The 13,977-nt window shown below is 38.5% G+C and overlaps 1 protein-coding gene across 1 annotated transcript in view; it reads right to left on the bottom strand.

Annotated features, from left to right (window-relative positions):
- Positions 1-209: 209 nt before the first annotated feature.
- The window catches only part of LOC107738175 (protein kinase C iota type-like), a 23,536-nt gene continuing 9,768 nt past the window's right edge, over positions 210-13,977 (bottom strand). The window contains exons 3-18 of the mRNA XM_016549899.1: positions 12,452-12,541; positions 10,847-10,897; positions 10,624-10,709; positions 10,373-10,510; positions 10,035-10,092; positions 9,034-9,089; positions 7,182-7,358; positions 6,358-6,455; positions 6,074-6,160; positions 5,789-5,924; positions 4,597-4,684; positions 4,263-4,388; positions 4,095-4,174; positions 3,827-3,916; positions 1,617-1,732; positions 210-1,326 (exon numbers count right to left, since the gene is read on the bottom strand). Coding sequence (XP_016405385.1) covers positions 1,239-1,326; positions 1,617-1,732; positions 3,827-3,916; positions 4,095-4,174; positions 4,263-4,388; positions 4,597-4,684; positions 5,789-5,924; positions 6,074-6,160; positions 6,358-6,455; positions 7,182-7,358; positions 9,034-9,089; positions 10,035-10,092; positions 10,373-10,510; positions 10,624-10,709; positions 10,847-10,897; positions 12,452-12,541 — 1,565 coding nt within the window. The 3' untranslated portion in view covers positions 210-1,238. The remainder of the gene's footprint in view (positions 1,327-1,616; positions 1,733-3,826; positions 3,917-4,094; positions 4,175-4,262; positions 4,389-4,596; positions 4,685-5,788; positions 5,925-6,073; positions 6,161-6,357; positions 6,456-7,181; positions 7,359-9,033; positions 9,090-10,034; positions 10,093-10,372; positions 10,511-10,623; positions 10,710-10,846; positions 10,898-12,451; positions 12,542-13,977) is intronic.

Genomic DNA, 13,977 nt, shown 5'->3' with positions numbered 1-13,977 from the left:
ATTATTGTCAATGGTCCTTTCAGTGTAACACACACAAACAAACAATAATGCGTCCAGACATGATCTGTTTTCAAAACGCTCCACCCAGAGCTGGGCGCCATTGATGGGGCCGTGAAGGGTAAACACAATCCAGGGCCCCTTAGTACATCATGCATCTGATCTGACTAGAATTCCCCCAAAGGGACAAAATTAACACACACACACAAAAAAGCTTTTCCGTGACTGTAATGAGAAACAACAAACTCACATGCATTGATGCTCAGTGTAAAAAGTATATAAACGGAATATCATAACCAGAAAGACAATGCATCACATTTAACACAAAAAGCAAGAAATAAAGAAAAAAGTGAGAAATACTTTACACATGCAGCCGCTGAAGAGTAAAAACATACTTTTCCCTCATCTCTATGGAGAGCACTGACAGGAACATACTCACTTTAGTGTCTTATTTTGGTCCTGCGTTGAAGAAAGCTGTTGTATTTCACGTCTATTTTCTCCCTCCTTCCCCTCTCTATACAGAAAACTTCTCTATTCACAGTTTGTCAGTATTTACAACAGTGTTCATTAGTGTTCCCTGCTCCATTCTTACAAGTTTGATACCCACTTCCATCTAAAGCGAGGCCACATGCCCAATCATCGTAAAACAACTTCTTGATTCAATACATTGTGCACATTCTATGTAGATGACAGTATTCTTAAATAAAAAATAACAATAAAACAAAGTATAAAGTTTTTCTTCCTTACGCTACACTTTTTTTTTTTCTGAGGAGAGGCAGAACAGATAATCAGAAAGTCTTCAAGAATATCCCATGTGGTACAGAGTTTAAAAATGGCTTACTATATATGCTCAATGGATTCTCTTTAATATATACAAATAAAATGTGTATCAGACATCAATCATAAGCATTAGGAGGTCCTGCGTACCATCACAGTCATTCTTTTCCTTTAGTTTGCAGAGTGTTCAGTAACCCAAAACTGGCATTCCGACTACGTTGGTCGACTCACAAAGGCACCGATAAATTTCATCAGTGCTGATTTACATGATACAAAAATAAATGAGAAAAAATAGACTTAAGGACTAGTGGTTACAAATGGCAGAAAGTGAGAGGTTTGGCAAAGTTAATGATTCATCTGGTCCCAACAAAATGAAGTCAGGTTGTTGTTTCCTTTCTGATTGTTTGCGACCATGCAAATAAAGGCAGCGATGATATGCACGTAACAGAAACAGGCAGGCCCGTTCACACACACTCCTCCGCAGACATCAGCAGAGGGTTGATGTACTCAAAGCCCTCAAACTCAGACTGGTCGATCTTCTTTACAGCATCACTGGGAGGGAGACAAAGACACAATCAATCAGTATTAACTGCTACGGCACATTTAACTCACTACGGCTTTCAAATAGAGCTCAGGCTGTAAAACATATTCCTGGAAAACAGGGATATATGGAAACGAGGGAACTCTGTATAATGTGTCATCAGGGGTTGTAAATTTGACATTACTTCCTGATGAAACCTGCATTGCTGTGGTAAAGATCTGAAGCAGATTAATGGTGCCTGAGGGCTGATTCGGAAAGCTTGAGGCGTGACACAGACAGATACACATGAACAGACACTCACTCATCGTCAGGCGTGAGCTGAATGGGCTCATTGGTGAACTGGGCATCAAAGTTATCCAACCCAAACTCGCCGGAGATGTTGGGCTTGAAGGGCGGAACCACTTGCTTCTGCTCCATCTGAAATACAGTTCACATGAGTCAATTAACAACTACGACTGTGTCATAACGCAGTCTCACACTTCAGCACGCAGTGCTCATATTAAATACTAACCAGTAATTACATATGGCATTGGTTTTAAAAGAATAGAAAGAGTACTATTAAATAACACTCCAAAGAGAAAGGAAAAAATGAAATTGCATCATATGACCCCTTTAAAAAAGTCTTATGCTCATCAAGACTGCATTTATTTGATAAAAATACAGTAAAAACCGTAATATTGTGAAATATTATTGCAATTTAAAATAACAGCTTTCTGTTTTAATATACTTTACATATAATGTATTCCTGTGATGGCAAAGCTGAATTTTCCTCAGAAATCACTACAGTCTTCAGTGTCACATGATCCTTAAGAAATCATTCTAATATGTTGATATGTTCTAATATGTCAATATTGAAAACAGTTGTGATGCTTAATATTTTTTGGGACCCTTGATACTTTTTTTTTCAGGATTCTTTGAGGACTAAAAAGTAAAAAAGAACAGCAGTTATTCAAAACAGACATCTTTTGTAACACATACCACCGTTCAAACGTTTGGGGTCAATAAGTTTATTTTCTTGTTTTCTCCAAAAACCACTGAAGAGAAATCTCAGCAAGGATTCAATATTATATTTAGGCAAACCGATCCTTTCCAGGGTTTGTTCAGTGCTGCTATTAGTTTGGCCTTCTCAGGGCTGCAAGGTTAGGATCTGCTCCCCCTGCAGGCCGACTCGGGCACTGCATCCTGTCTGAGTAGAAGGTGTAATCTGAGCCCTTCAAACTGCCTGACCACCACTTTGTGTGTGTGTGTGTGTGTGTGTGTGTGTGTGTGTTCACCCAGACCAAACAGGGACAAGAGGTCACTGTGTTCGTCTGAGTCTCGTCTGCTGGTTTGACATCATTTACTAAAAAGTAAAAAAGAACAGCAGTTATTCAAAACAGACATCTTTTGTAACATATACCACCGTTCAAACGTTTGGGGTCAATAAGTTTATTTTCTTGTTTTCTCCAAAAACCACTGAAGAGAAATCTCAGCAAGGATTCAATATTATATTTAGGCAAACCGATCCTTTCCAGGGTTTGTTCAGTGCTGCTATTAGTTTGGCCTTCTCAGGGCTGCAAGGTTAGGATCTGCTCCCCCTGCAGGCCGACTCGGGCACTGCATCCTGTCTGAGTAGAAGGTGTAATCTGAGCCCTTCAAACTGCCTGACCACCACTTTGTGTGTGTGTGTGTGTGTGTGTGTGTGTGTGTGTTCACCCAGACCAAACAGGGACAAGAGGTCACTGTGTTCGTCTGAGTCTTGTCTGCTGGTTTGACATCATTTAAACCTGCCTCACACATGATACAGTTCACTGTCACAACCTCAGACCAGAAAAATCAATGATTTGACACCTTATCACCTTCATTAAATCACTGGCCTTACACATGATAGTTCATGTCATGATACAACCATGTACCACCAAAAGGGTCACTTCTCGTCTGCTAGATTATTTAGATCATTAGAGTATTTGATAAGAATTCATAAAATGAACGTGTAAAAATATGTAGATTGCTATTCAATGATTATTTAAATCAGGAAATGCAGAAAAATTTAAAGGAATGGTTTACAAAAAAAAAGAAAATTTTATAATCATTTAGTCACTCTTATGCCATTTCAAACCCTTATGCTGTATATTACTGTCTTATTGATGATGAAGATAATAATAAACTAGTAATATTGTAGGACCACACCCTAAATACTAACAAAAACCTGTGGGAAACAAATATATTTAAAAAAAAAACAGCAGGTGTGGAAAAAAATACAGGTGTAAATAATGACTACTGTTAAAGCTGACATTCCTGAAATAATATTTGAAGTGGTAATAGTGCTAACATCAAATTACATGAATGAGTAATCAAATGGATGGTTACTCAAGGTCATAAACAGCACTAAATAGTTCTTCAGGCTCCAGTAAGTCCTCTGTTTAGTTTCACTAGCATCAGGCTACAGCAAATGACTCATGCTTCCACTGCGGGCTCGAGTCAAAACATCCAATAAGTCAGATAAAGGAAACAGAGATAGCGGTGACTCACAAGATCCCAGTCTACATTTCGGAAAAAAGGATGGGCCGTGATGTCTGCAAAGCCTGTCTGAGGGTGACATCCGAGGCGTTCCTTTGGCTCCTACAAAAAAAGTGAAAAAGAAATCAGTGAGAAGAAACAAGACAGCAAAGAGACCAAAACAGAAAAACAAAGAGAGTAGAGAGTGTACGAAAGGGGTTTGGAACAATAAATATGACAGCTCTATAACAGGTCCACGTGACATAAGGATATTAACATTGATCTGTCTGGTCTGCTTTACCTTGTTGAGGAATCCCTTTAGCACGCTAGCGGCTTTAACCGATAACGATCTGGGAATTCTGATCTGCTTCTCCAAAATTACTGTAAATGAGGAAGAGAAAAAATGAATGGGATATACTGAGAGACATTGAAATCATTTTTTGAAACACGTATGCTTGTTGTCATGTACCTTGGAAAAGATAATCTTCTGTGTTTTGGTCTGGGTTATCAGAGCTGCCTACTATGTCAAAGGGTGACCTCCCAGCCATCATCTCAAACATAAGGACGCCCAGTGCCCACCAGTCCACACTAAAACCTGTAAAGAAAACATGCACACACAAAGTTGCACATGTACCATCCGGAGCCTCTAAAATGGGAAGCTTAGCACTGACAAACTCAAATGGTAGAAAGTCATGAAGTAGACACTAACAGCAATAAACGGATTAAGCACTGTGCACTAGCGCACATAGTTGCCAATTGAAAGTCTTTGTGAAGAGGTTTGTCTGTGTGTGAACTGTGCTTACCGTAGTCTTCTCCTCTCAGAATCTCAGGTGCAATGTAATTGGGGGTTCCACAGAAAGTGCTGGTTGTGTCTCCTGGTCTCAGTCCCTCCTGCATAAGAGATGAATATTGAAACCAAAGAAACACTCAGGCACACAATACGACTACTGATCGATTTTTTTTTATAGCCAGTGGCTATATTTTAGAGACTACATACATGGGATTTCTATCAGATATCTCACAATATTAATGGTAGTAAATAAAATAACACATGCATAATTTCTGCAATTAAGTTATTTATTTTACATAATATTTACTAAAATAATCATTAAAAAAAATAAAGTGAAGAAATTAAGGAAAATTTGAAAAGTCATTTTTAAAACAAAGAGTCATATACATCATGATTAAGAATTCCTATTATAGTATTTTACACAAATACAGAAACAGATAAAAATAAATAAAATGGATGTAAAAACTGTAACCAGCAGTGCATTTAGTAACATGGTATGTTTGTGTGCACTGGGAATTATTTTCACAAATAAAAAGCAGGTAATGTTGATTTTACATATAGTACACTGTGAATATGAGATAAATATAACAGAGGCAAACTTGATATTAGGGCTGCCCACGACTAAAGATTTTTCTAGTCGACTAATCACACATTTATATTATTTAAATATATACTGGGGGGTGGGGAACTAAACCATAAGTAGCCTTTTAATAAATGGCCTCTTTTCACTCAAGTGCACAAATAACTTGCCGTAAAACACAGGCGAAAGTATTGACCATGTGTTGGGCAAAATATCAAGATTTTTGTAGATATATTTCTCAGCTCAAGTAGCCTATATGCTGAGTTTCGCCGCAGTCCAGCACGTGAAGACCAAGATGGCAGAAAGGGCATCCTATTTGTTGTCTTTATTTTACGAAAGCACAACATCTTGTTGATATCGTGTGCTTATATAAATAAAAGTAGCTTCCACACTCCACACAAACTCTTGCATATATAACAAAGTGCACCTAATAACGCACATTTATCTAGGTTAACATTAGAGCAAACGGCCGTGTAAAGTTGCTACTACAATGATAAAGCCATATTTGAGGTTGATGAATGATAGGCAAACGTTTGTATGATATTCAACTATATTCTTGTCAGCAGATATGGCTTAATCAAAATGGCACTTAATTAATTGAGACAATGAACATCTTCAGATGTACCTTACACATGCCGTAATCAGTGAGTTTGATGTGTCCCTCTGACTCCAGCAGAACATTGTCCAGCTTCAGGTCCCTGTAAATGATGCCACGCTCATGGAGGTAGTTCAAGGCAAGACTGATCTCTGCTGAGTAAAACCTGGCAGTAGAAAGAACAAGAGAAACAGTTAGTGACCTCATTAGTGTTTCTGTTCCTGTGGTCATTCAGACTGAAGTCAACTCCAACCCTGCTCAGGCTGTTCATTAACACTGAACCATGTTACTGATAGACAGCTCACATCCTCATACCTGGCATGCTCTTCCGGAAGTTTTCTCTGTCGCTGCATGTGGAACATTAGATCCCCTCCATTCACATATTCGATTACAAAGAATAGCCTGTGAAAGACAAGCATTAAATAATCATTAGCCCTCACCAGACAAACAAAACAGTTTACACTAAACTGAAGGGCTCAACAATAAGAATGGCCTGAGGACCAATATAAGAGCATCACTTTCATTTTTTATACCAGTTATTCCTTGTCACTACGTCTTATACTTGTATGTTTGCATAAAAAGAGTGAGTATGGACAGACCTGCTCAATGTCTGGAAGCAGGAATGAAGTCCCACCAGGAAGGGATGGTTGGAAGCCTGCTCAAACACATGCTTTTCTGTTTGAACCCAGTCAATATCCTGAAAAACAAGAAAGAGAAGAACAAACACACATACACACAAAAATCAATCTCCCATTGAAAAGCAGAGCATTCTTTCTGTCAGTAGGGGAAACATTTGGAAGGACATTCAGGACTGTATCGAGTAGAAGCGCCTCACAAGGCTGAAAACTGATAAAGGTTTAAAAGATGGGGGCACCAGGTCTTCCCAAGGATGTGAGGAGACTCACAATGGACAGATACAGAGTGAAAAACTAGGACCTTTCATTGACAGCCGGGTAAAAATACCTCTGACCGTGAGACTCGCTTAAAGAAGCACTGCGGGGCCAGTAGAGCGCAGCTGCCATTATTGACCATCGGCTGCTGCTGTCAATTCATCACACAAGGCTTAAGTGCATCTAATCAACGTTAAATGCCCACTTCATCAACATCTAGTCATCTGTATGTGTACTTCAACACATCCTGGAAAGATTAGAGCCACTCTTTGCTTGTTTTATTCTGCAGTCAAGACTCAAATAGCTCAAATTATTGAGTTGTTCAGTAATTTAGTGTGACAAGAAATATTTCTAGCTGTGAAGTGTCAAGAATGCTTTCAACCTGGAGCACAGAGTTGGGTGTGACAAGGTAGTCTGGGATGTGGTTCATTTGAACTTGGTATGGATGCAATCTGATTTATATAATGAATTTATATAATAATATATCAGTGGCAACTTTGGACATTCCCAATGTATGAAATGTGAAATGTCACCTCGTCATCGTTCACCAGCTCCTTCTTCACCACCTTCATGGCATAGATGCGGTCTGTCTTTTTGAGACGAACCAGCAGGACCTTGGCGTAGCTGCCCCTGCCAATCACTCGGAGCAGGTCAAAGTCTTTTAGCCCCAAACTGGACACAGCCTTCCCTGAGTCTCGACTGCCCACAGCCTGAAGGATGGACAAAGAAAATATTAAACCACCAACATCTTTTATTTATTTATATTTATATACACATTTATATACACGTTGCGTGATGTAGCCAATTTAAATGCTGTTATATGCCCCTAAAATTCCAGATATGAGGGCAAACAATGCCCCTGTAGGGGTTTTGTCTTGTATTTATATCATGTGACAGTTTAGCAAGATCATATGTGACCCTGGACCACAAAACCAGTCTTAAGTTGCACAGGCATATTTGTAGCAATAGCCAACAATACATTGTATGGGACAAAATGATAAATTTTTCTTTTATGCCAAAAATCATTGGGATATTAAGTAAAGGTCATGTTCCATGAAGATATTTTGTACATTTCCTACTGTAAATATATCAAAACTTAATTTTTGATTAGTAATACGCATTGCTAAGGACTTCATTTGGACAACTTTAAAGGTGATTTTCTCAATATTTAGATTTTTTTGCACCCTCAGATTCTAGATTTTCAAATAGTTGTATTACAGCCAAATATTATCCAATCCTAACAAATCATACATCAATGGAAAGTTTATTCTTAATTATTAAAGTTAATCTGCAATTAATTAATCAGCACATCATGTAATCAATTAGATTAAAAATGTTAATCGCTTGACAGTCCTAATATGTATATAAATAATCAATCTCCTCTCTCTGGTTTATATCTCTTCCCTGTCCTTTCCCTCTGTATGATTTCCCATGACTGTGACAGAGCTACAGGAGCATGTGCCCTTAATCAGATTCTAATGACCCTGATAGGAGGTTACTTTATTAGCTCCACTAAAGGAAATCAATACAGCCTGAATGAACCTTGTGCACACCCCCATCCCTTTCCCTGAGTGACAACTTCAGCCTGATCATCTGTCTGGGAATGGACTGCTGAAAGCTCATGTAATCAAACGAAACATTCATAATGGTGCTATTTACACCTGGTACTAACATTTATTTTGACCAACTGGATCGAAAAGTGGAAATTGCTAAAAACATGTTGTGGTCTGATTGTTCATACCGCATTAAAAAAAACATTAATTGCATGAATTGCATGAAATGCATTGCATTTGTAGTGTAAATGCTTATCTGCCCTGGAGCATCTGAGAGATCATCAAACATGCAAGTGACCAGCTAAAGATAAAAAAGAACACCCTTTTCACCCATTCAATACAACTATAAAATAATAACATCAACAACTATCGGTATTATTCAAAGTAATATTTTACTAGTAATAAGTAATAAATAGTAAAATTACTAGTAAAAAGTAATAAATTACTATTGCAATAATACTATAGTACTGTAAAAAAGGATTATGAAATAATAATAATCATTATTATTATTTTATTGTACAGAACAGTAAAATTACAATACTCATATTTATGGTCGTCTGTCCTACTTTGCTTTCAAACTTTAAACTATAGAGATTTTATTCTGGCATAAAACTGCAGGGAGACCGTAAAGCTTCTCTTTTGTTGACAACAGATTTATAAACAAAAAGGGAAGATGGCTGGCTTGTCACGTTTTCAATGCACATTAAAAGCGACTTAAGCTCACAGCGCTTGCAGAGATGGAGTTCGTGAGAAGCAGCATTTACCACTTGTGAATGGATCAACTGAGATGGATGTTAAAACCAGGAGTAAACAAGGCCAAAGCATGTCTTACCTCATGCTCCTCTCCCTCGTGATTGATACTTTCCGTTGAGTTCTTTTTGTCTAGAACTAGGAAACAACAAAGAGAAACAGGAAAAGTCATCATCACTCAGCGGCCTGTGGGTATTATTCATTAATATACTTACAAAAAACTAATTCACAAGCCTCTAAACCAAACCAGGCACTTTGATAAATAAAGCACTTTGAAAAAACAGGGGGACTGAAATTTATCTGACCAGCACTGTAACTAAAGCCATGAGCTGTTCACGTCATTAATTCCAACAAACAAGCTTAATTTTGTGAGAAGACTCACGCCTGTAGGCTGCTCACTGCATCAATCTGTTTCAGTGCAAGCACACGCCTAATTACTAAAGGGAAACATCGGCTTAGCCCATCCAGTCATTTAAAGATGAAAATCAGCGGCATCAATGAGCCACTATAGATCTTAGTGAATCAATTTAGTCACTTAATGAATGCAATAACTCAGATGAACACTGATTAACACCTCTGCATTACAAGTTACTTTGAAGTTAGTGACTTTGCTAACAAAACACATGGCGAGTCTATCTGCTTGACTTTAGATTTTTGTAAATGGACCTCTGGGTAGAATGTTTATGTAGTTACCAAGTTATCATGGGAATCAGAGAATTTTTTCAATTCAGGTTCAGAAATGTATACCTGATTAAACTTAAAAAAAACAAAAAACATTGAAATTCTGAAATTGATTTTTCAAAAGTCTGAGCAAGGTACAGAAGGTTGATTATTATGTGACCCCAGGCAGAATCATTTCAACTCAGATGGAAAGCCTTAAAAGAAAATTCTTTTTGAAAACTGATTGCAAGTTTAATTGAAAATCTCAAAAGGACATTCTTTCCTGAAAATGGATTTTATACAAGTATTAGTCTGCTATTCAAGCCCAAAGAAGTAAGGAAAATGTAATAAACACACTTGATAGATATATAATGACAAATGCATGTGAAGCGCTGGACAAAAATAGATGAGAGTCTATAGTACCTTGATCAGCGTGCTCTGATGGAGTGGACCCTGGATCGATTCTTCCAATCATCGGGTCCTAGAAAAATTGTACGAAGGTCAAAAATAAAGACAGATTGAAATTCATAGTGTTATTAGCAGAAAATGCATGTCCAACATGTAGGTCAATACAAAAAAACTGAACGTTTAAAGTTTGCCATTCCTTGCATGTCTATTTTTTTTTTTTAAATATCTGGCATATCTGGTTAGACATTTAGCTACCATTAAGAATGTCTAATCTATTTTATATTTAAATTTACTTCACAAAAAAAAAAGTGAAAGGAGCATGCAGATTCCATGTGGACTTACTAATGTCTCACCTGTATTACCTGTCTACCACACTCCACTGTGACCAATTTATGGCATTTCTTATGGACCAGCAGTTTACAGTTTATGCACTTGTATCCCTGCCTGCCCAGGCCCCAGATACGATCTGTGCAGATGGCACAATGAGCACGCTGTACACAACAGAAAACACAGGAACAGGAACAATAAAGACAAATTCAGTCCAAATTCAGACAAATTAAGTAACATAGCCTGTTTCAGAAATAAAAAAAGAGCATGTTTGTACCCTGTTAAAACGTTTGGCCTGAAACGCATGTCCACTGGCATAGTAGAGTTTCCTCCAGCGCCGAGCTCCGCGACGGTATATGGACTCTGAGTACAACATTAAGGCATGAATTAAACCTACTTATTACCATCATTATAACCCAAATGCATGCTTTCCAGCAATATAAAGTGCAAAAAAAAAAACATTATGATCTAAATGACCATAAATGACAAAATGCACATACTGTCTTCTCCAGGACAGGGCATGCCAGGCTTCTCAGGGATACAAGGAAACACTGTGGAGAGAAAGAGACTGTGGAAAAAAAGCACTGACAAACATTTCCAGAACGACCTCTCTGTGACCTCTCCTCATTTGACAGCGGATAAGGACTTTGAGGTCAAGAAACAGAGTCTGTCCAGGCCCGTGAGGTCAGCTGGTGTGGAGAGTGGCTATTGACGGACAGTCGGTTGGGGTCTTTTTCTGAACGCCCTTGTGGCCAGACGTCTCCTCCTCAGCATGACTAATTAACTCACACAGCAGGCAGAACAATGTATCTCTGTCGATCAATCCCCTGAATCCTATCTCCCCTGTACATTAATAATCTAAGGACCTGTATAATGCGGTAGGGTGTGTTATAAATAAATAAATACATGTAGCCAAGCCAGAACATCAAAATGTGGAGCTTGGTCTAAACTCATTAGTAGGGGCCTGCTACACTGCATGTCACATGTCATGCTTCAAAGGACATGGCTGTTATGACTCTTAAGGCAGTGTCTGATGCGACAGGTTTCCAGCGATAAGCTGAATGCAAAACTGCTGTGCAATGTGACACAATCAGAGCCAGTCAGAAGATATTTGATGTTTAAAGGTACAAAATTTTGAACCAGCGTAACACCACTGAAATGGGAACCAGGTGGCCAGCAATGCGGATTAGTGTCTGTGACCATTAAACAGCAAAAATGTGCTATTTAAATAAGAAGTTTGTTTGTTCTGCAGGTCTGTCTGTCTTTGTGTGAATGAGCTGTTTTTGTCTACTACATACACTCAAGCATGTGTGGTGCATGTGGCCTTTTCAGCGTCTGTTGTCTCTATATAAAGACACTCCACGTGAACATCTCCAGCGCTGCTCTTAGAGTTCACGTCATAAGCATTTCACCATAAAAACTATTGTCAGATAAACACAGAAATTTAAAGGTCTTCATTACAACCCTCCACAATAAAAGTTTAGTTCACTTTGAAGAAATTAAGGAGAGAAATATATTACTAACGTACAGTAGAATGTACCTCTCATATTAAAACATTATTTTTAAGAAAAATCACAATTTTTCATCCATCTTTTAATTTAAACATCAAGCCTGTCTGCAGCACATTGCTTACTAAAAAATTAGGTATTAGTCAAATTTTATTTAATTTCATTACGATTTAAAAGATAAACAACATTTAAAAAAAAAAAAATGTTTTATACATTCATTTGATTATGACTATTTTTGATACTAAATTTGTATTAAATCAAAAATCAATGCAGAAATTTCAAAACAACAACACTGAATTTCTGAAATAAATAAATAAATAATTCACAGGCCACTACTGTCATTAACATTTTAATAAATTATTAAATTGTCAAAGTTTTATTAATTAAATTGATTAGACATCCCTTTTTGCTTATTAACAGAATTTGGAAAAAATCTCAGTATTTCATAGGACCCTGTTTGTCGCTTTTTCACGTCACACCTGCTTAAGACATGGTGTAAGGCTTCATCTGTCATAATTCTTTCAAGAATCTATAGAACGATACAGAGTACAAAATCATACGTAGCCCACCGACATCAAAAGCCAAATCCCAGCATACCGTGAATAATGAGCTCCGAGTCTTTGTTGAGTTCATAGAGACGTAAGGCCTCCTCCAGCTCCAGCTGAGAAGAAACGGTGCACGGATCCCCTACAATGACAAGCACAGTGAACACTCACTAGAAAACGCTACCAAGACATCAGCATAAGCGACATATCTGACACTGTAAAGAGAAACAGAGAGAGTGAGAGAAACAAAGCACGACTGAGAAAGAGACCAGAAACAAGCCCCTGCTTGTGATTCTACCGATTTTGGGAGAGCATAATGCAAAAACCTGTTTTTCACCATGAATTAGTAACAGGGTCTGTGGTGATGTCCGAAGTTGACGTCAATCCTGTTGCATCTAAAGAGCAGCCTGTGGCACCGACAGTCACCGCTTGTGTAGACATCACAGCGGAGGCAATGAGTGACGGCGGGCATCGATGCCAAGGCTTATGCAGACAGATGGGATTAACTTCTCGCCATGACGGCCCTCTCAGATCAGCTATGCTAATGAGCAGTGTGACTCTGGGCTCAGCGTGGAATGGTGAAGATTTTGGTATTTAAATGAACGTTCTCCCATCACCATTTCCCATCTCGCATGACTAATGCAGCAGTTAATCATCGCACACAGTCAGTCTTTCCAGAGTAAAACCTGCTCCCTGCTGTGCGCTGCGTTCATATTCACTTTATTCCTCATGAAAAATCCATCCATTTTATTCCTGCCAGTGGAGTCCAGGGTAATTTTGAGACTCTAATGCAATCTACCAAAAGTGGGTTCAAATATATAAAATGCTGGTGCAAATGAAGCAGATGTTTCAGTAGAATGGCAGGGGGAAGCTTGTTGCTACGGTGACAGTTAGAGGAACAGAATGAGAGGCCACATTTTAACCTGGTATTAGCAGGGGATCTGATCACAGGTGGACAGCACTAAATATAGTTTCAAACGGAGTCCAAAAAATTTGTCATCACTCGAACCACAAATGGAGGTAGTCAGAAATGAAAATGACCATACTGCATTTATAATGTAAACGCTGATGCGACTAGGACAGTGTTTCTCATTGCGCGGCTCGCAATGCTTTAATTTGTGGCTCGCATGTAGCTGCGTCAGCGCGTCTCTCTACAAACATGTGAGTTTAGTTACTTAACCCTTAATCGGTCCCTGGGGTCCAGCTGACCCCATTTGAATTTTCCTTTTTTAAAAGTGTTCCCTTCATTTCAGGGGCATCCGGTTTCACAATTAACCGCACTTTAAAATGTCACGGTTAATTAATAGAAAAGCCTCCGCTATACCGAGTGTTTCTGTTGCACCGAACGGAACAGTTGCAATGTGCGCAAAACGAAAACAAAGTTACACTAGCGGTGCACCAGCTTAAAATGTGGTGCTTATCAGAGACACGGAGGCTACTACACACACTAGATTAACTATGACAGAGGAACCAAACAGCGATCCTTTATTTCCACCAGAGAAATGCCTGTCGATAGTGTGGGACCATTTTGGGTACACCAAGAATGACCAGGGTGTCATTTAAATATTGCCGTAAAAA

The sequence above is a fragment of the Sinocyclocheilus rhinocerous genome, unplaced genomic scaffold, assembly GCF_001515625.1.
Source record: "Sinocyclocheilus rhinocerous isolate Xijiao unplaced genomic scaffold, SAMN03320098_v1.1 scaffold254, whole genome shotgun sequence".
NCBI classification, from domain to species: Eukaryota; Metazoa; Chordata; class Actinopteri; order Cypriniformes; family Cyprinidae; genus Sinocyclocheilus; species Sinocyclocheilus rhinocerous.
Note: the sequence above shows the minus strand (reverse complement) of the source record. Positions and strands in the feature narration are given on the sequence as shown.